Here is a 23,518-nt window from a genome sequence, read left to right as displayed (position 1 = left end):
CTTTGTAATTACTACTTCCCTTTCCCTTTCCACCACCCATCTTAAATGATCTGCTCTAAAATTTTCCTAGCAATCAATCAAAACCAAGTTCACTAGATGATAATGCAGCATCTTCTCTTCCCTTTTTTGAAAATTGGGACACCATTAGCTCTTCTCCAATCTTATGGCTCCTATCCTATTTTGCGCAATCTTTAAACTCTCACTGACAGTGACTCTGTAATCACATCCACCAGTTCTTTCAGGTCCTGAAGATGTGGGTCACCTGGGGTCAGATGACTTGAATTCATCAAGGGCAGCAAAGTATTCTCTTACTAAGCCATTATTTACATCACATATCAACTCCCTATTAGTCATTTTTGGTATGTCATTTCCAGTGTCATCATCATCCCATCCACTCCAATCAAATGTTCTTAGATGCTCCTTTTCCCAATAAAGCTTTAAAAAAAATTTTTTTTTGTTGCTGTGTTTAGCTTCCTTCATCAGACTCAGCTCATTCTGAGCTATAGCAATCCTAATATTATTTTTGTAGAATTGTACCCCTTATGCTGATTGTTAAATGGCCTTCCTTCCATCTTATGTACATGTCTTTTTATACCTTAAGTTGATTGGTGAATTCCGTGTGCATTCGTACTTTGCATTCATTTCTGATAAATCCCATTTTTCCTTCTCAAAGAAACTGTTTCCCTTCGCTTCTTTTTCAGAATTTCAGTTTTGAGCATCTCTCATTCTCCATTTGGCTGACTTTCCTTGTGACATTTTATTACATAGGTCCTCCCTATCTTTCCTCTGAACCCTCTGAAATGTGCTTTCCCAAAATCTAAGATACAAGTCAGGCTATGCCTGGATTTAACATGTTTAGTTACATAGCTCTCCTTCTGAACTTTCTTCTGTTCTCTACTGAGCATATGCTCTAGTCTAGTTCCATGAATCTCATTTAATCACTGAATAAGGTAAAGAAAAATGCAAAACTAAAGTAAGAAAATATACAACTAAAAACCCCTATCAAATAGTATGGTCATGAAAACAAGAGACAAAGACTGGCCTGAAATGCCACTGGTAGAGGGAATTCCAGAGTGAGGTGAGGAAATGCTTTCTACTAATACAGGTCAGCACCTTCTCTGAAATTCATGTCTTAGAATGTCCCTGAGAGCGCTGAGAAGATAAGTGCCTGCACCCAGCACTGTCAGAAGCCAGACTTGGCCCAAGACTTCTGGCTATGAAGCTCTCTCTCTAGCAACTATGCAAAACCTTCTCTATTAAAATCAAAGGTGGAAAAATTCAATGTATAGTAAAAAAAACTGTTGATTTTTTACTAATTAGAAGGAAACATTAATATGTTAGTTAAAAAGTCTTTTCTACCAATCAAGCTATTTAAATTTATTTCAGTCTCTTTACTACATGAACCAAAAAACAAACAGGCCTCAAAAGTGATAATCAAATGATCCCAGGAAAGATGCTGCCAGGCCAATTCTGAAGAATGGAGAAGTCTAATTTTTTATTCACTACATCCATTTCCAAACAAGGTATTAATTAGTATTACTAATGTCTTCTCATTATATTACACTATAAGATGACTGTTAGCATTCTGTGTTGAAGCCCTCAGAATGATCAGATCCCAAGATACTAGGAAAAAAGAATGTAAGATACTGTGGAGACCTTATTCTCTTAGGATGCATGGTATCCCAAAGCATATCTACACCCCACACACACAAAGTCACAGTTACAGAGGGAACACCCTGACTCAGTAAAGATCTTAGCATTGAAAACATTCACAATGTCATTCTAGCAAATTTATTTTCCAGTAATAAAGTCCTGTTTTCCAAGAGATAGCTGATAGTTCAATGGATAGAGCACTGAGCATCAAGACAACGTGAGTCCAAATCTAGCCCCAGACATTTACTAGCTGTGTGATTCTGGGCATGTTGCTAAACCTGTTTGCCTCATTTGCAAATATAAAGTAGGGATAATAAAGCACCTACCTTGCAAGGCTGTTGTGAGGATCAAAAAACAAATTTTTAAAGCTCCGAGCACAGTGCCTAGTACATTGCAAACACTTAATAAATGCTGTTTTCCTTCCTTCTTTCCAAGTCACTGTCTCCCAAGTCATTGTCATTAAATCTATGTTAACATGAGTATTTCAAGTCCCCCACCCCCAATTAATGTAAAAAAAAATGAGATGCTCTAAGCCCTGATACCTTTATCAAGTGAAAACACCTCACTGATTGAGTTACAGATGCAATCAATTCATCTTATGAGTAAAGTAAGTGTGAATAATTCCTAAACACCTTTACTGAATCAATCAAAGGTATAAACTGGGGGTCTGAGCAGTAAAATGTTTGGGCCATTAGATGAAATCAGATGGCATAAAGTACTGTGACTGACTGATTTAGATATTCCTCTGGAGCTATGTATATCAGAGATGAAAATTCTAGAAAGAGCTCTATTTCAGCAACTGCTTCACAAGTCGAGCTTCATTAAGAAAAAATCCCATAAAGTCTTAAAACATTTGCATAAAAGGTCATACAGGAACATAATTCTTCCACAAACACTTCAGCAAAGTTCCAAAACTGGTCCAGCAGTCAGGAACTAAAACAAGCATGATCTCTGCCCTGGACTGTCAATGCAGCAGAGGACAGAGCCAGACCTCCACAGGACTTTCTCTAGAGCTAGAAGGTACCATAGCAGTCTATTCCAAAACCATCAACTTACAAATAAAGTCTCCTCAAGTTATAATAAATCGACTCCAAAGGACTTCCTTTACCATGCCATATAAGCCCTCTTAACCCCAGGAGCTCGCTCCACCCCGGGACTACTTCTCTCACTGGAAGTACCCTCCTGCCCCTGCAAGCCTCTCCCCTGTGACTGGCTGGTTCCTCCCCAAACCTGCATTTTAAGAAGGCCCAGGACAACCATGTGTTCATTCCTCTCTAGGATGCACTGCTGACTCTCTGCTACGTCTCTGATCCAAGTAGTTTCAAGCCAACACAAGTGCTCCACAAACATCAGCTCCTTGAGGGCAGAGACTGTCCTTTCTGCTTATATCTGTATTCCCAACCTTTAACACAGTGCATGGTATCAAACAAATTGAGACTAAATAATTTAATATTAAAGAATCCATGAGTCAAAGAACAAATCACAAAAAGAATAAACAATTTCATCAAAGAAAACTCTCAACAATGATAACACACCAAAATTTCTGGGATATAACCAAAGCAATCCTTGGAGGAAAACTTCTCTCTCTAATGACTTTCATCAACCAGAAAGAACAAGAAGGGTATAGGCATTTACAAGTATAAGCATTTACAGATAAGCACTTTCCAATTATTATCTCATGGGGCAGCTAGGTGGTGCAGTGAGTAGAGCACTGCCCCTGGAGTCAGGAGGACCTGAGTTCAAAACCGACCTCTGACACTTGACATACTTACTAGCTGTGTGACCTTGGGCAAGTCACTTAACCCCAATTGCCCTGCCTTCTCCCCTCCAAAAAAAAAAAAAAAACCAATTATTATCTCATTTGATCGTCAGAATAATCCTGTGAAGTAGGTGCTATCATTATCTCTATTTTACAGATGAAGATACTGAGGTGAGGCAGACAGAGGTTAAGTGACTTGCCCAAGGTCATATAGTTCAAGGCTGGATTTGAACTCAGTTCTTCCTGACTCAAGACCCAGTGCCTAAAGAGAGAGAGAATAGATAAATGAATTCAGCATGTAACTTAAAAAAAAAAAACTAGAAAAGCAATAAATTTTTAAAAGGCAAATAAAATTAAAATTCTGAAAACTAAAGAAAAATTAACAAATTTGAAAATTTAAAGAATTACTGAATGACAAGACTAGGACTTGTTTTTTGAAAAACTAACAAAATACACAAACTACTAGGTAATGCAATTTGAAAAAACAATAAAATACACAAACCATTAGTTAATCTGATCATAAAAACCAGAGGACAATCGAATTGCCAATATCAAAAATGAAAAAGAACTCACAAAAAAAAATAATGAAAATCTTTATTTTGCCCAATCATAAGCCAGGAAAAGTAATAAATGAAATGCATGAACATTTAAAAAAATATAAAATATCCCAATTATTAGAACAAAAAATAGATAACTTAAATAATCTTACAGTATCTCAGAAAAAGAGACTGAACAAGCTATAAATGAATTCCCAAAAGAAATAAACCCAGAACCAGATGGATTTAGAACTGAATTCTATCAAACATTCAAAGAACAATTAACTCTAATTTTATGCAAATTGTTTGCAAATATAAGAAAAGATGGCATCCTCCCTTCCTCCCACTCCTACTATGAAATAAATAAGGTCCTGATAGTAAACCAGTGAGAGACAAAGGAAGGATAGCAAACTCTAGACCAATAGCTCCAATAAATGCCAATACACAAATATTGAATAAAATAATAGCAAAGAGATTATCGCAATATAATAAAAAGATTATATGTTATGACTAGGTTAAATGTATAGCAAAAAATGCTATGCTGGTATGATATTCACAAAACTATAAATTCTGTTAGCCTATTAATAACAAAAACAATAAAGGCACATGATTACATCAATAGATGCAGAAAAGCTTTTGACAAAATACAACGCGCTGCTGCTTCTCTCTAGCCCTCCTCATTGCTCCTGTGCTCTAGCCTCTACCTCTAACCTAGGATTCCCATACCAACCCCTTGGGCTTCTCACTGGCAAACATTCACAAGTAGCCTACCTTCTACCCACCATAATCCCACAGCTCCCCCACCATCTGCACACCATGTTCTTGTGCTCCAGATTCCACCTCCACCCTATCACTTTAGCTCCTGAATTAGGCCTCCATATTTCTTTTTATCTTTTTATTTTTATTTTAGACTTGAATACTAAAACTTAAATGCATAATAAGAAAAAGAAACATATTAAAACTTAAATAATAAAATTTAATACAAAATAAGAAAAAAACACATCACGTGCATAGGAGACTATAAGAGAGAATTTAAAATATATAGCAATAAATTTCTATTTCAAGAAAGCCTACATTACTAAATACTAGGGGCTGTGTTGAAAGCTGTCCATCTTTGCTTCCTTTTGTCCTCTGCTGTACACTTTTTACTTTGTTCTTTTTTCCCTCCTTCCTCTCTCCTCCTAAGCATGGATATATTAATATATAGATATTGATGTATACATACGCATATACATACATAAAGATACACTTTCCCTAAAAGATTCTACTCCCAATCTTTCTTTGTGAGTATTTCTTATTTCCTATCCCTCCTGACTTCTCTACTTTTACCCATTACCTTGCACTCCTATTATTTAATCTACCCCGGCCAACAATGTCTCCCTTATCTTACCATTCCCATAAATCTAAACACCCTTTTATAAATCCCTTGGACCTATTCCCTCACCCTCCTCTGTAAAGAGCCCTCCATTAACCTCCCAGGGATCCCTCCCTTATCCTCCCATTCCCATTAATCTAAGCAGCCTTCTATAACCCTCTTTAACCTATTCCCTCACCCTCCCCTCTATCCTCCCCCCTTCCCTATCCCCTTAGCATTTATTTCTTTCTAAACTTAGGAGACTTTTATACTGTTCTAGATGTATATGTATCATTCCCGATAAAAGTAGGTCTCCAGAACTAACAGCCCTCCTCCCCCACCTAATTCCTCTATACCAGTTCTTCTTCTTTCACCTCATTTGTATAAGATAATTACTCTTTTTTTTTTTGGAGGGGGGTAGGCAGGGCAATTGGGGTTAAGTGACTTGCCCAAGGTCACACAGCTAGTAAGTGTGTCAAGTGTCAAACTCAGGTCCTCCTGACTCCAGGGCCGGTGCTCTACTCACTGCGCCACCTAGCTGCCCCAGATAACTCTTTTTAGCTGTTCCTGAACAGTTTTACTTTTTGAAGTCATATATCATGCTCAGATCTACCCAGTCTTTCTTATGAACTACCCAATTACTAATAACAACCTTAGACATACATTTCACATACATAAAAAGTAAACAGGCTGTCTTTATTGAGTCGCTTATAATTAGTCTTTGGTATGTATCTTGTGTTTCTCTTGGCTCTTGTATGTCAAATCTTCTATTAAGTTCAGGTTGGTTTTTTTTTAACAAAGTCCTGAAAGTCTGACAACTCATGAACTATCCTTTTTTTTCATTCAGAATTATGCTTAACTTTTCTGGGTACAACATTTTAGACTGGAACCCCAGTTCTTTCGCTCTTCACAGTGTTCTAAGACCTGCCAGCTTTTAGTGTTGCCACTGCTAGGTCTAGTGCAATTCTAACCGTGGCACCGCCACATGTGGCCTGCATCTTTCTAAGAGGTTAGTGTTCACCATAAAGAGCAGTTCAGACTCACCATGTTCACCACTCCTCAGTCACCTTCACACCTTCCCTCTCACTTTTCACCTCTAGCACTAGGAATAGTAATCAAATGCACACAGCCATTACTGGAAAGTACATGTTAACCAACTGCTTTAGAATTCCACTAACAATCCCTGTGACATGCCTGAACGTAACACCCCTCACTAGTTACTATTTCCCCACTAGAATGTAATTTCCTTGACAGTAGGAATTGTCATGTCAATTCTGTACTGGTATCCCCAAAACATAATACAGTACTATATGGTACATAGTAAAATAATCAGATTGATTCTGTGTCTTTTTTAACTGATTCTATTTACAGTTAATTGATTTTGTTCTACAACTGCCTAAGTCATGATTTTTTGTCTCTGAACTTTCATAATTCAGAAATTTAGCTAGCCTGCAATGAGTTAAAAGTTTAGAAATCCAATTCTCCTATTATTCACTGTTCTATTCTTGAATCAAGAAAATCTGTTACCCTTGAAAGAGGTAGGTGGACACCAAGGAGTCTTCCTAGTAGAATTTAAGTTCTTTGAAGGCAAGCATTATCACATTTTTATGTTTATATCCCCAGTACCAAGCGTGGTGCCTGGCAAACAGCAATTACTTAATAAATATATATTAATTAATTGAAAAAATCATCTACTCCAACCTATATTTGAAAAAGAATGACCTCTTACTAGTGGTTAATTATTCCTCACTTGAAGAAGCCTGTTTCAAAGCTCTAATGGGATAGCTTTAATTTTTAGTAAGTTTTTTCCTTACATAACATTAAGTCTGTCTCTCTGAAGCTTTCCAGTTTCTACCTTTGGAAGCCAAGTAGAATAACTTCTACATGACGGCCCTTCAAATACCCTGAAGACTCCTATTACAGTCAACCCAAGACTACTCTTCAGTATGCTAAACATGTTTCTTTCTTTTCTTTTTTTTTTTTGGAGGGGAGAAGGCAGGGCAATCAGGGTTAAGCGACTTGCCCAAGGTCACACAGCTAGTAAGTGTGTCAAGTGTCTGAGGCCACATTTGAACTCAGGTCTTCCTGACTCCAGAGTTGGTGCTCTACTCAATGCACCACGTAGCTGCCCCAACATGCTCATTTCTGTCAAATATTCCTAATATTTTAGTCCCCTTCACCATCCTAATGACCCTTCTCTGGATGCTCTCCAGCTTGTTAGGAATAAGCACAATTCTCAAGGTGTGGCCTAGTCAAAGCAGAGAGTACAGTGGGTCAACAGCCCTCCCTCATTGTGGATATTATGCTTCTCTGAGTCAATCAATCAATCAATCAGCAAGCATCCATTGCGGCCCTATTACATTCCAAGCACTGAGTTAGGCACTAGATGCGAAAAGAAAATTAAACAGTTACTCCTTTCAAAGAGTTCACATTCTATAACCTAACAGAAAATCACATTACCTTTTGTAGTTGCCAGTCACCCTGTGCCTTCACCTTGGGCTTAGTGCCCTAAAGTCGCAGATTTTTTTCCATGTAATTTGTCGTCCAGTCATGCCAAGCCACTTTGTACTTCTGAAGTTGATTTTTGAACCAAACTATAGAATTTTTAATTTATCTCTTAAATGTCATCTTATTAGATCCAGTTAATCATTATATTTGATCTTAAACTAGCTAGAGGAAAACCTCAGCACACAGGATCCTTTATGGATAATCTATGGAAGGAAATAGACAAGTACTGCAAAGGATGAGAAGGTTGTGATGTGCATGGTAAGAGAGAACACCTTTAAGGTCAGAGCCACAAAGGTACTTTAGTGTTGACTCAGCCCTGCTACGGCATCTGCATCATATCTTCCAAAACATCGACTAATTCTCCCAGCTTTTAGCTGACTGTAAATTTGACAAGCATACTTTCTATGTCTATCCCAATCATTGAAAAAAAATTTTAAACAGCACAAAGCAGAAGACAGATCCAGGTACTTCCCTCCAAATTTACACATTTATAAGAACTTTTTGTATACGGTCATTTAATCTTGTCCACAAAGTACCATGAAGCATTTCTGCTCACGTTTGCTGAAGAGTAGGAATATATTTATTATGTATATAGCTTTTTTCTGATGATGAATCAATTTATTAATTCTATTAAAAAAGGAAATGTAGTTAGTCTGGCCATGACCTACTCTTGATAAAGCCAGCTCTTACTAGCTATCATTTCCTTTCAAAATATTCACAAATCACCCTTTGAATAATAAGTTTTATATTTTACCAGGTATCAAAATTAATAAGCTCCCTAGCCTGAAGTTTATATGCTTTACTCTGCTCCCTTTTTTTTGCAATATCAAACATTTGCCTACTTTTGTCAGTCAATAAACATTTATGAAACAGTCAATATATTGCCAGACACAGTGCTAAGCACTAAGGATACAAAGAAAGGCAAAAGACAGTCCCTGCTCTCAAGGAGTTCACAGTTACTAATGGAAGACACAACAGGCAAACATCATATACAAGATAAATTGGTGAGAACAGCAGGCAGGCACTAGAATTGAGGGGGATACAGGAAACGCTTCATGTGGAAGGAAGCCAATGAAGCCAAGAGATAGAGAGGAGGAGGAAGAGAATTTCAAGTTTGGGGGACAGCCAGTGAAGACGCCCATAGTAGAGAGATAAGAGTGCATTTGTTCTAGAAACAACAGGGAGGCCGATGTCACTAGATCAAAGAGTATGTGGGGGAAAGAGAGATGTAAGAAGAAATGGAAAAACAGAAGGGGGAGGAGTAGATTATAAAGGGCACTGAACAACAAAAAGACAATTATGTATTTGAACCTGGAGGTGACAGGGAGCCACTGAAGTTTACTGAGTAGACATGGTCAGAGGTATACTTTAGGAAGATCACTTTGTTAGAAGACAGACTGGTGTGGGAAGAGATTTAAAGCAGAGGGACTAACTGGAATGCTACTGAATACTCTAGACATAAATGATAAGGGTCTATACCAAGGTGGTGGTAGTGCCTGTGAGCAGAAAGGGCATTTGGGGGAAGATGTTGTAAATGTAAAATCAACAGAATCTGGTACCAGATTAGATATGGGGGTTAGAGACAGTGGGCAGTTGAGCCTGGTTGACTGGGGGGATAGCTGTAATCTTAACAATAACATGGAAATTAGGAAGTAGGGAGGGTTTTTTGGGAGAAAGATAATGATTTCAATTTGGGACATATTAACTTTAAGATGTCAATGGGAAATCCAGTAGAAGATGTCCAATAAGGAGTTAGAGCCAGAGAGGTTAGGTTTGGATTAGTATTTAAGAATCATCAGCACAGAAATGCATTCAACTGAATTAACGCTATTTGGCTGGCAATATATTTGGGGCGGGGGGGTCTATGTTTTAAAACCATGATAGTTTTATGTTAATATGATCATAATTTCTCGCATTATTATCTTTGGAAACCAGTGCATAAAGAATGCTGTTAATTTGAAATAAGAAAAGGTCAACAGGATATACAAGAATGTGGTCTAGATGCACATATTATGTAATTTAGGACCAAAACAGGTATTGTAATGGGATAAATTCTGGCTTAATTTCCTTACTGTCACTTACTTAAGATAGGCAGGTCACGTGTTAGCTAAGGTCTGCATAATCAAGTTTATCAACCACAGCTCCTATGTTAACCAGTTTGTTTCCTATTTTAACTGATATAGATCTTTGTTTTCTACTATCTGTTCTCTGATTTGTAAATCATCATCGCTTATTTGCTCTTTAAAAGTCCACTGTACCCATCCTGCTTATGTAACCAAAACCTATCTAAGTTATAGAAACTGATGCTCTGGGCTCACCAACTTACTGTTCAGTGATGCCTGCACTCTGAGCATAATAAACTTTAATTTTTCCCTATCTCTGCATCGTTTATTATATGACTGGCAGCAGTTCCTATCAATGGATCCTTGAACAATTATTGTCACAGAACTGATTCAAATATATAAGAACAAAAACCATTCCCCAATTGATAAATGGTCACAGGATCTGAGCAAGCAGTGTTCATTAGAAAAAAAAACTGAAAAAGAAAAAGAACCTGTATGTACTAAAATATTTATAGCAACTCTCTTTGTGGTGGCAAAAAAATGGAAATTGAGGGGATGTCCATCAATTTGGGAATGGCTGAACAAGTTGTGGTATATAATAGTGATGGAATACTACTGTGCTGTAAGAAATGATGAGCTGGTTGATTTTAGAAAAAAATGGAAAGACTTGCATGAAATAATGAAGAGTGAAATGCGCAGAACCAAGAGAATGTTGTATATAGTAACAGTAATATTGTTTGATGAATAACTGTGAACAACAACTAAGTTATTCTGAGTACTATAAATACTCAAATCAACTACAAAGGACCTATGAAGGATGATGCCATCTACCTCCAGAGAAAGAATTGATAAACAGAAGTGTGCATAGTATGGTTTTACAGATATAGATATGTGTGGGTGCGTGTGCATGTTTGTGTATGTGTGTTTGTACACATGCACATATGTGTGTGAAATGGTGGCCTTTTCTACTATGGAGTGGGAATGGAGGCAGAGAGACAGTTTGGAAATTAAAATGCAACAAAAAAAAAATTTTTAAAAGGAAAATGAAACTATCAATAAATATATGAAAAATGCTCCAAATCAATAAGAGAAATGCACACTTAAAAAAAACCCACACCTCAAGCATATCAGATTTGCAAACAGATGTCCCAAAAATGATAATTATAGAAATTACATGAAAACAAGCACACTGTAGTACTTCAGTTGAAACTGAATTAGTCCAGTCATTCTGGAGAGCAATTTGGAGCTATGCACCAAAAGTTGCTAAACCGTACCAACTCTTTGATCCAACTATACCACTACCAGGCCTACACAACCAAAAAGAACAAAGAAAGAGGAAAAGGACCCAAATGTACAAAAAACATAATTAGAGAATATTTTTGTGGTAGCAAAGAAATGGAAACTAAGGCAACTCCCATCTCCTACGGAATGGCTAAGTAAAGTACAATATATGGATATAACAGAATATTACTGAGCTGTAAGAAATGACAACAGGGAGAAATATGGGAAGACTGACACTAACTGATGCATGGAAAAGTCAGCAGAACCAGAACAAATTAGACCGTAACACATTACAAAGAAAAACAACTTGAAAGGCTCATGAACTCTGATCAATGCAATGACCAGTAACAATTAAAGAGGACTGATGATGAAGCATTCTTCCTGCCTCTTAATAGAGAGACAAAGGACTCAAGATGCAGGATAATAAAAACATTTTTGCAAAGAGCAAAATGTGGCAGTCTGATCTGCTTGACTAGGCAGCTAGATGGTGCACAACGGATCTGGAGTCCTGAAGAACTGAGTTCAAATTCAGTCTCAAACACTATGTGACCGTGCGCAAGTCACTTAACTTCTGTCTGTCCTCAGTTGCCTCATCTGTAAAATGGGTATAATAATAACACCTACCTCCCAGGGTTTCTGTGAGAATCAAATGAGATAATATTTGTGTTTTGCAAACCCTAAAGCATTGTATAGATGCTAATTTTGTTTTTAACAAGAGCTTTTTTTCCAGTGGGAGGTTGGTAGTGTAAAAGAAATAGGTGAGCAAAAAAAAAAAAAGAAATAAAAACTGCTGAGGCATTTTTTTAATGCAAAGAAGAAAATGGAAGAAAGGCCAAAAAGAAACAAATATAATGGAATAGCTTTGAAAGCTACCGGGTGAACATATACTTCCTGAAAAGAAAAAGGAAGTTGTACATAATAGAAATCTATAGTTTCTTATATAATCTTCTTTTTTTCTTCTACTACATATACGGAAATGCCCATTTTATGTGATTTTTATTAAGCTTAGAATTTTTTTTAAGTAGCCACTAGTTTGCAGACAGCAATAAAATTAACTTAAGTGAATGGAAAGTTTGGTTTAGAAATTACTTTGGACAAAACTCCACTTTTAAAATTAAGGAAAAAATCAATCCTTTCTCTCTAACATAAATGCATAAAGAACAAGTAAAAGAAAGATGTCAACGTGATGTAGTGGATAGAGCCAGTCATGGTGCCAGGAATTCCTAGGCTCAAGTCCCACCACTGACATCTACTCACTGTGTGATCCTGGGCATGTCACTTACAACACTAACTGTTCCAGAAAATCTTCCAAGATTACTAGGTAGAAAGAAGGTGCTGGCCTGCACTGTTAGACAGAGTTCTCCATACTAATGAAATTGCAAGACCAATCACTATCTTTATAAGTAAAATAAATAAATAAAAGGAAGTCTTATTCCTTATCCATAAAATTAGGGCATTGGATTAGATGCCCTCAAAGCTCTCTTTCAGCTAGAAATCCATGATAGTATGATTTAATATTTTTAAATAAAGGTTCATTTATAAAAGGAGACTTGAAAAGCTAGTTAAAAACACAGATAGTGAAATAATCTTAAGAATCTTGAAATATTTGTTTTGCTCATCTGCATTCCAATACTTTTCCAGCTCAAAGTTGTCTCTCTACAGCTTGGAGAGAAGTTAAATCCTCAGAATTAACTAAGGGACAAATATTCTCTTCATTTTAGTTGCCTAAGACTATTTTGCTTAATATCCAATTAACAAACATTTATTAAAACTTGTTCTATGAAAGCTACCGTTCTAGGCAGCCAAGAATACGAAAGCAAAAAAGGAATCAGATTCACCCTGAAGAAGCTTGCATTTTACTTTTAAATACAGATTTTTATGAATTTCAAAGAATTTCAAAGAAGTGAGACATAACACAATGATTAAGTCATGCCTGGAATCATGTGCAATCATCTTTTCTATTATACTGTGCAATGGAAATGTTTTGTTCTGTGGCTTGAAAATAAAATAAATTTAGAAAAAAAAAAAAGGTTACATCCCAGTAACTGGCTAAACACTTATCCCCTACTTAAATAAAGAGGTTGTATGACAGGAGGCAGTCTATATAGTTTAGAAATATATTTTCATTAACATTTCTTGAATATTTTGTTTGTTTTTTATCTAAAGGATCTATCAAAGTATCCCATTTCTCTAGGTTCTAATTAACTGCACAATAACATCTTGTTTTCAACAGGACTGCTTAAAGCTTCTAGTACTATTAAAAAAATCTGTATTTTAAAAGATGAACAGAACATTGAGAAGTAGTATTTATCAAAGTCGAGACTTGAACCTCAGAGGTAATGAAGTACAAAAGACCAAGGAGAAAACTAGCAACTGGGGTAAATCAAGAAATGACTCATTTAGGAGATGGTATCTGAGTTGAGCTTTGAAGGAAGTAAGGGAGTCTAAAAAGCAGAAAGATTATATTCTAGCCAAAGGGAAGGGGCCTGTACTAGGCATAGAGATAGGAGCTGGAATATCCTGTACAAGGAAAGCAAGTAGGCCAGTTTGACTAGAATACAGAGTGCATGAACGAGAATAATGTCTAAGTGTGGAAAAGTAGCATAGAGCACATCTGGAAAGGTAAGATGGAATGAAAATGTCAAACAGAAAAGTTTATAGAAACAAAACCAAACCACAGAGGCTTTCTGAGGAGAGCAATGACACGGTCAGACCTGTGCTTTAGGAATATCCATTTAACAGTTGTATGGAGAATGGATGAGAGAGAAGAGAAGATTATGACAGGGAGATCATTTAGAAAGCTACTGCAATAGTGTAGGCAAGAGGTGATGAACAAGGATGGTGGTCCTGTGAGTGGAGAGACGGGGACAAATGCCAGAGATGTTGCTGAGACAGAATCAACAAGATTTGAAAATTCATGTTATTGGGAGGGGAGGAGGGAGAGAAGAAGAAATATCAATGGATGACTAAGCCTATAAGCCTGAATGACTGACTGGAAGAATTCTGGTGTCTGACAAAAGACTGGATGGGAATATTAGAACCAATATGCAGAGCTTTCAAGTCAAAGAAAAAATACTGCAAGCAATACTCCAAGTACCAATGAGCCTCAGTCAGGATCAACAGGATTTGGCAGCCACTATAGAAAAGAAACAGAGAGCTTGGATTATGACATTTCAGAAGGCAAAGGAACACAAAACTACTGAAGTTTACAACTGAGAATAACTTACTCAGCAAAACTGAGCTTAATTTGAACAGGGGAAAAAACGGACCTGTGACGAAGATCCAGATGAAAAGACTGCTAAGTTGTGTGTGATCGTACCTAAGGCTCCTGGTATTCACGGTATTTTTCTTTGACCTGGAAGCTCTGCATTTTGGCTCTAATGTTACTGGGAGTTTTCATTTTAGGGTTCTTGCAGGAAGTAATGATGGATTTCTTCGATTCCTACTTTGCCCTCTGGTTCCAAGAGGTTTTCTCTCTTTCTAGACAGTTTTCTTTTATGATTTCTTGAAATATGATGTCTAAACTTTTTCTGGTCATGGATTTCAGGAAGTTCAATGACTCTTAGACTACCTATTCTTTATCTATTTTCCAGTTCTTTTTTTTTTTTTTTTGGCAATAAGATACCTTAAATTTTCTCTACTTTTCAGCCTTTTGTCTTTAATGTTTCTTGTTGTCTCATGGAGTCACTGACTTCCATTTCAACTATTATAATTTCCAAGGAGACTGTTACTTGGGCAAGATTTTGTTTCTCTTATGTCAAGCTGTTAATTTCCTTTCCAATTTTTTCCTCTAGAATTCTGATTTCATTTATAAAAACATTTTAACTTTTTTTTAACGGTTGCTTCATCTCTTCCATGAAAACTAGTTGAATCTTTTTCTTCAAAGTTTTCCTTGTAGATGTTCTGTCTTCTTTTTTGTTTGCATCTTGAGCATCTTTCTCACCATAATAGCTCTTATGGTGGGAGGGAGGTGGGTATTTTTGCTTTTGTTGTCGTTTATTTGCTCATTATTCCAGCTTGCCTCCTGACTTAGGACTTTATATTAGGGCTGGAGGGAAAGTCTGGTCCAAATGTTGCTTTCTTGAGATACTGAATATTGTTATTCCAGGATATCAGGGACATCTCTGACTGGAATTTCAGCGTTCCCAAAGTGGTCTGATTCACAGCAAAGTCTGATCACTGTCCTTGTCTGACCTCTTCAAGTTCCTAACCCGAGTTTAAGTCTGATCAACAGGCTTGTGGGCTTGCCCCTGGTTAGAGTTTCAGTAGACTGCTGCCACACTCAGCCATTATCAGTCAGCTGAAAGCTCCACAGGTCCAGAGTGACAGAACTGTAGGCTTTCCTCTATCTGGGATTCCTGTGCTGGTTTTTCTTCCACAGTCTTCAAATTAGGCTAGAGGCTGGAAATGAGACCCTGTCCCACTCCTGAAGTCAGGGCCACACAGCTACCGCTTTATTCTGACTTTGTTCCTCATTCAGTACACAACCTGAAGTTCGCTACCACTTCTCACCCTGGAATGCCATCCCTAGGCTCAGGTCCCTCCTCAATCCTCCTACTGCGTCTGTGACCTGGACTAGGTACTAAATGACAGAATTGCCACTTAGCAGCTATTCCCACATCCTGCACAAGGTCAGGGGCCCCTTGTATAGGTCTGGAACCTCTTCTTGCTCTAGCGTACACATAACCTTGGTCCTCTTTCAGCTCCTGCCCATTGGAACGTACCATACAGTGCACCCCAGGCCAGATCCTGACATCAGTGTCTGCAGACCTCTCTGCCTTTCTCCCTATGCTCACTTGGGCTAGAAATGTGACTCCCTATGATTTTTTCTTGGATTTCCTGATCAGGACTTGTTCTCATGGCTTTTCTAGATCTTTGTGGAAGAAATATGGTAGGTAAGCTTAGCTGTACTTCTTACTATCCCGCTATTCTACCTGTCGATATTCTCTCAATCACCTTTTTTTTTTGTTGGAAGATCCAAGATTTTTTTCCTATCTTTGACACACTCCCCACTATTTTGAATATCTTGAAACTTGATCTTTCAATGCTCTGAAAGCAGTGTCACCTCCAACATAGCTTTGGATACTTGGTCTATTCTACCTGCTCTTCTTGTCTTTATTTTATTTAGTGCCATTTCAACTTCCTTATATAACACAAAGCACCATTTCACAATTTACTTAGGGTCCAAATGTGGCTCCATATTGTAGTAGAAAAAGAATTCTTTACCTATACCTAAAATCTGCCTTACCTGCTTCCCTATTTTGTATAGTTTTATGCTCTAAATACTGACCAAAATCTAATTTAAAGAATAAAGCTGGGTTTTTTTCCCATATTAGAAATGAGAAAGGGTTGAAGAAAAAGAGCTCTACTGAGTACAAACTTGGCAGAACTATTTTTCACTGTTATTCAAGGCTACTGTTTGTCAACTCCTTCGGTTCTCACAGATGCTGCCTTTCAAGAGTTTAATTCTGTCTCTCAGATATGAGTGTCTCCTCCATATATTCTCATGCATCTGGTCACACAGACACTTTTTTTGCATCTGACAGATGAACTACATGAATAATTTTGTCTCAAACCCCTCTTCTGCTCAATTCCAACTTCAAGAACTATGGACCCCAGGAGGAGTGCCAACTGAGCCTCAAAGATGACACAACTAAAGATATTAATGAATGTGTTAAAAAAAGAAAAAAATATAGTCTAAAAATGATATGATTGCTAACACCTTTGTGTACCCTTTTTTACCACTCTGCCACTATCACTGCAGAAAAGATCTGCACAATACTAAGGCCTATTTTGGGTTTTTTCTTTTTTTTTATGCACTGACACAACTCAATACTTCATCACCAAGTAGCCAGCTTCCTGATGATGAACCTTTACGTATTTAGTGAGGCTTGCCCTTATGAAGCCGACATAGTCTACTGCCAAGATTATACGAAAAGTACTCCCATCCCAGTGGAACCTTCTAGAGTCTGAGTGCTATTGACATAAAACTTTGAGACTCCAGTCATATACCTGCCCTAAAGAGGCATCACAGCAGCACCTGAGGAAAGGTGTAGAGTGTTGGCTCCTGTACTTCACCTCTTCAATGTCACATTGACTCCAGTGCCTACTTTGAAACAGAACTACTCACCATAAAGAAGACAAGAGTTGATTCAGAAAAAGGATTCATTCCCTGACCCTGAATATGTATCCTAATTTCCCCTAACTTCAATAATTCTCAGAACCATAACTAGAATGAAGTAACCTGCGCTTTATATCAGGCATCTATCTATGGAATGTATTTCCTTCCTGTAGTGGTTAATAGACCACAATTGCTGTGCCTCTCACCTTGTGTTCTTTCACCAGCTCATGACTTTTCAGGGGAAGGATAAGCTGCATCCCACTTTGTGAAGTTGGACCTACCACTGTGCTGTCATCAACACAACCACAGTCTTTCTTCATGGCCCCCATCATATATACCCCGGGTATAAAAATTCCTAGTTAACCTCTGATAGATTTCCCTCCCCCAGTAAACAGGCATTGAGGGCTCAGTAAATAGAAATATCCTATATCATTGGTTTAGGCCCAGTAGTGATGAAAATGACTACTTTAAGAGGCAAATGTAGAGAGCTAAGAAGCATCTATTTTTTAAAATGGCAAAAAAGTAGAAAAATAAAGGGCTTTACCATGAGAAACCATCCCACCTAGACAACACTTTTTTTCAGAATCATTTTAGAGAGGAATCCAATTATTAACTTTGTAATTGACAGCTTGATATCCTCACTGATTCTGCAAACTTTTTTCAATGTTCTTATGTTATTACATCTTCCTCTAAAACCAGTGAATTTGTTTTTTGCTGTTTGCATCTCCTCAAGTAACTTTACTGCTTATGTATTTAGCTACTGATATTGGTATTGACAACGAAACTTGGAACCAGAATTTTAAAATATTATTTACCATGCCTTACTTTGTCACTCAATAATCATTTAAGTGGTTACTCTGTGCCAGGCACTATGCTAAGTGCCAGGGGTACAAAGGCAAAAAAAAAAAAAAACCAGGACCATATATACAAACTTAAGAAGCTCACAGTTTAATAAGGAGACAATATGCATATAACTAACAGACTAACTATAGAAGGACTGTACCTTGTTCCACTTTGCTCCAAAGAGCAGAATTAGAAGCAGTGACTGGATATTGCAGAGAGAAATTTCGGTTCTATGTAAAAAATTTTTCCTAACAGATATGGTCATAAAAAAGTAGAATAGGCTGTCAAGGGCAATCTTGAGTTTCCTCCAGAGATTTCTAATCCACTGGGCAACAACTACACGTTGAGTGTGTGTCCCACAAAGATTAGTCTATGACTAGAGTATCATTTATCAATTAAAGTATACCTCAAGATATTTCTAATTCTTTTTCTTTGGGTACTTTACCTCTTTCCATTCCTCCTAAGTACTTTTATTTGCTGTCTCTGTACTTCTTTCAAATGACTCGTTTTATGTTTTGGTAAATTTTTCTTTGTTTTCTTACACTATTTTTTCTTCTTTTTGCTGTTTCATTCAGCTATCAAAATTATCTACTTAGAAAGCAGGTCTGATCATGTTACCTCTACTCAATAAACTCCAGTGGTTCCCTATCACCTCCAGGATCAAATTTTTAAAATCTTCCCTTTCGTGTTCCAAAACCTTTAGAGCTGGCCTCCCTTTTCCCATTTTCTTATAATTTTCATCTACTCTGTATTATCTTCAATTCAGTGACACTGGCTTCCTTGCTGTTCCTGAAACAAGAAATTTCACCCCCCAACTCAAAGTATTTCCCTATGTCTAGAATTCTCTCTCTCCTAGTCTCTACTTCCTGGCTTCTGTCAAGTCCCAGTTGTGGTGCTAATCTTAATTAAAGATCTTCTCCCCACCCCCACCCTCCACATTTAATAGGCCTCAGGTGGAGCTAATTAAGGGAAGTTTGATTATGCAGGCTAGTTTGTAGGCAGGCCCAAACCCTTTTGCTACTAGGTGCTAAGCCCCAGAGCCCTAGACAGGTTATATGTACCCTGTGGGTAGCCATTAAGCTCAGAGTGGAAAGAGCTGTGAAGAAGAGAGAACTGCAAGAGAAGAGAGAACTGTGAGAGAGATGGAGAACTAGAAGAGAGAACTGGAAGGGCTTTCAGAACTGTGAGAGGGTTCAGACAAGCAGATGGTTAGGATTCATGAGTGTTTATGTGAAGGCCCTAGCAGAGGGAAAGGTTACAGGATAGCTTGGCTCCTTGCTGTTACACTGAGGTAGACTTACTGATTTTGGGATACAATTACTGCTATATAGAATTGGGGTTACTGGTTTTGGGATTTGATCGTCTGGTGTCTGAATAAACGTTTTACTTCTTCTGCCTTCTATCCAGAAAGTCTCTTATACTTTGCGATTCTGAATTATACAGGTATATTCACGGTCACCATCGACATCATGAATCTTGCCTTACTGATACACTAGTTAAAATCCCACCTTCTATAGGAAGCCTTTCCTGATCCCCCTTGATTCCAGTGACTTCCTTCTATTTACTGTTTCTACTTTATCCTATATATATCTTGTTTGTACATAATTGTTTGCATATTGTCACCTTGAGAACAGGGATCATCATTTACCTTTCTTTGTATCTCCAGTGCTTAGCACAATGCCTGGCACTTAATAATTATTTACTATTTTTGTAATGGCTGTTTTATAGAGGAATGTGAGGAGCCTGGCTCCCTTGCAACCTCTTACTATGTCATTTTGATTAGGAGCCATAATAAAGAATTTAGGTTTACCAGCTGCTAGCAGCTCAATTAGAGGTCTGGTACATAAGCTCCTACTGAATTTTCTAGTTCCAATATAGACAATGAGTCCAACAGGGAGAAAAAACTGTCTTCTTTAAAAAGCAATTATTCATGGAAACCAACCTTCTCCATAGATGTAGGAAAAAGCAAGTGATAGCTCAGGTAAATAGTCTAATCACATAAATACATAGTTCTTTTCATAACACAAGGTACAGAATGAGATACCAATATCATAATTGTTTTATATGTGTATTGTATATATGTATGTGTGTATATACCTATACATTTCCTGACAATACCAAAAATAAGACACTTAAAAATTTAACTTCTAAAGAGCTATCAAAAATATAACCATAGCATTTGACAACTGATGGGAATATTTGAAAAAGAAAATACAGGGCAGTCTTCCTCATGGAACAGAAATGTTCTATTCCAGTAGGACAGTAATTGAAAGGGAAAACACTGCAAAAAGTTTTTTAAAAGATAAAAATTCTACTATTACCCAGAGCATTTTCCCCAATATTTCAAATGGCTGAAAGGCTGTATGAAGGACCAAAAGGACAGATGGCAAACAAGAAAACAATACAAACAAATAAAAAAGCACAGATTGCAACCTGAACAATAAGTTAGTATCATAGTTAAAAAAATAATCAGTTAAAAAAACTGAAATTGCCAGAGGAAAAAGGTATTTATTTCAAACATGTTATTAGTTTTTTGATGAGGTAGCAAATCTAATTAACCTTCCACCAAAATTTCTGTAATTCCCATAATGAGGCCTTTCTTTCATTTTTTTTTCCTTCTTATTCTACAAGCACAACATACCTTTAATGAGCTCTGGTTTATAAGACTTTCTAAGTTGCGCAAGGAAATTGTTGTAGAAAGTCTCTGCTTGCTCCGTAGGCATCGCCATATGATAGTCTGGTTTGTTCCCTTTCAGAATACACTGAAGAGTAAACTGGCTGACACACAACACTTCATACTGTTTAACCATGACACTTTTTGACCAGTGTTTTCCACTTTCATCTTCAAATACCCTCAGGTTTAAAATCTTTCGAACCCTGCAAAGAAAAACAGAGCAGTGAAAACTAACTGTAGAGCCATAAGCAACTCCCCCCTCAAAACAAACCCACATAAGAATATGCTGCTAGGTTTCCACATATGTAAAATGAGGGAACTGGACTGGATAATCCCTAAGTCCCTAGCACTATGATCCTATGGAATAAGAGAAACAATTTATGATTTGGTATAAAATGCAAGTAAGAAAAATCAAATGTGGGGGCTAGGCCAAGATGGCGGCTGGAAAGCAGGGACTTGCACGAGCTCCCCCCCAGGTCCCTCCAAACACCGACAAAAAATGCCTCTGAACAAATTCTAGAACTGTAGAACCCACAAAATAGCAGAGGGAAGCAGGGCTCCAGCCCAGGACAGCCTGGATGGTCGTGGGGTAAGGTCCATGGCACGGAACTGGGAGCAGAGCGGAGCAGAGCACAGCATGAGCCGCGCCTGGACCAACCATACAGGGAGCCGGGCGGAACAGGCCCTAACACCCTGAATCAGTGAGCTGTGGCAGTTACCAGACTTCTCAACCCACAAACACTAAAGACAATAGAGAAGGTTAGTGGGAAAAACTGCGGGGGACAGAGTGAAAGGAGTTCCCGGTTCAGCCACCTCCCCAGGGGGCAGCGGAAGTGATGCAGCTATGAGGTTGCTTACAGAGCCACAGTTGCAGTTGCTTCCTGCCCCAGGCCCACCTAGTGGGAGGAATTATGTGGTAGATCAGAGCAGCACTGCAGAGCCTGCTTAGATCTGAGTCCAGTCCAGGTTGGCGGTTCTTGGGGCAGGAGGAACACTGTTGTGGCAGAGCTGGCTGCATAGAAATAGCTCTGCAAACAACAGCTATATCTGGCCAGTCTCTGTACAGTATAAACAAAAGTTGCAGACAGCTAGGGAACAAAAATAAGGATGTTAGAAATTTGAATTAAGGTATGCCAAAAGGAGGAAGAATGGTAAAAAGTCATCTTTAGTACCAAAAGTACAAAAGACGCCTTACATACTTCACAAGTTTGCATTTAGACATTACCATTAAGGAGTACCTATCACTCAGGATTTCAGATGGCTTTGCAGAAAAGGGAAGCCCAGGTTGATTTCTCTAGTCTATTTCCATGTACGAACTGTGTAAAATCATCAAAAAGATTTTCTACTACCTCATCTTAATAGCTCTTTTCTCCTATTTGTGCCATCTCACCATCAGTCCCTGTATTGTCATAATTTCATGATTAGGATTTATATAATTTTTATATAACCCTTAATTTTCTTTAAACCCAGCTCAAAGATTAAAAATTAAGTTGCTGGGGGAAAAAGTCAATCTACACAAACTTATATCCTAAAAACAATAAACAATTCCAATGGACCTGTGATCTCATGGATGTGAATATTCTTTCCAATAAAGCAAGCAAGGGCTTTTGGCTTTCAGAGTGGGATCATGGCGGTGGGCAAGAATAAGCGTCTTACCAAAGGTGGCAAAAAAGGAGCCAAGAAGAAAGTGGTTGATCCATTTTCAAAGAAGGATTGGTATGATATAAAAGCACCAGTTATGTTCAACATTCGCAATATTGGCAAAACACTGGTTACAAAGACTCAAGGAACAAAAATTGCCTCTGATGGTCTCAAAGGTTGAGTTTTTAAAGTGAGTCTTGCTGATCTGCAGAATGATGAAGTTGCTTTTCATAAGTTCAAGTTAATTACTGAAGATGTTCAGGGTAAAAATTGTTTGACCAATTTCCATGGAATGGACCTTACCCAGGACAAGATATGCTCCATGGTCAAAAAGTAGCAGGCCATGATTGAAGCCCATGTGGATGTTAAAACTACCGATGGGTACTTGCTCCGCCTCTTCTGTGTTGGTTTTACTAAAAAGCACAACAACCAGATCCGTAAGACCTCTTATGCCCAACACCAACAGGTCCATCAGATTCGGAAGAAAATGATGGAAATCATGACCAGAGAAGTACAGACAAATGACTTGAAAGAAGTTGTCAATAAACTAATTCCAGACAGCCTTGGAAAAGACACAGAAAAAGCTTGCCAGTCCATTTACCCTCTCCATGATGTATTTGTCCGAAAAGTCAAGATGCTCAAGAAGCACAAATTCAAATTGGGAAAGCTAATGGAACTGCATGGTAAAGGTGGTGTCTCTGGAAAACCTTCGGGAGATGAAACAGGCACAAAAGTAGGAAGGGCTGATAGCTACGAACCACTAGTTCAAGAATCTGTCTAAAATAAGAACTTTTAAAAGTTGAAAAATAAAAATTTATCATTGTGATGGTTTGGGGTTTTTTTTAAGGTTTATAAATCGAAATGGCAGGAATATTTGCTGCTTGGAAGTTTTCTCATAAATGTGATAAGTAAGTGGCTTAATATTACCCAATGAAATTGTATAACTGCTCTGTAAATAAACTAGTTATAAAACCATTGGGATTGTCATACAAGATATGACTATGGGTTCACCAAGAATAGAAGACTTGGGCCAGACTATAATCTCATTTTATAAATGAAATAAATACAAAAATGTAAAATGACTA

The 23,518-nt window shown here is 37.7% G+C and overlaps 1 protein-coding gene and 1 pseudogene across 1 annotated transcript in view; one reads left to right on the top strand and one right to left on the bottom strand.

Moving 5' to 3' along the window:
- Window positions 1-23,518, bottom strand: part of DTD1 (D-aminoacyl-tRNA deacylase 1) — a 202,705-nt gene that overhangs the window by 153,589 nt on the left and 25,598 nt on the right. Inside the window, exon 3 of the mRNA XM_036751043.1 lies at window positions 20,760-20,995. Within this exon, the coding sequence (XP_036606938.1) occupies window positions 20,760-20,995 (236 nt within the window). The remainder of the gene's footprint in view (window positions 1-20,759; window positions 20,996-23,518) is intronic.
- LOC118843410 lies at window positions 22,420-23,214 on the top strand (annotated as a pseudogene).

The sequence above is a fragment of the Trichosurus vulpecula genome, chromosome 3 (assembly GCF_011100635.1).
Source record: "Trichosurus vulpecula isolate mTriVul1 chromosome 3, mTriVul1.pri, whole genome shotgun sequence".
NCBI classification, from domain to species: Eukaryota; Metazoa; Chordata; class Mammalia; order Diprotodontia; family Phalangeridae; genus Trichosurus; species Trichosurus vulpecula.
The sequence above is the reverse complement of the archived record's forward strand: the minus strand, read 5'-3'. Positions and strand labels throughout refer to the sequence as shown.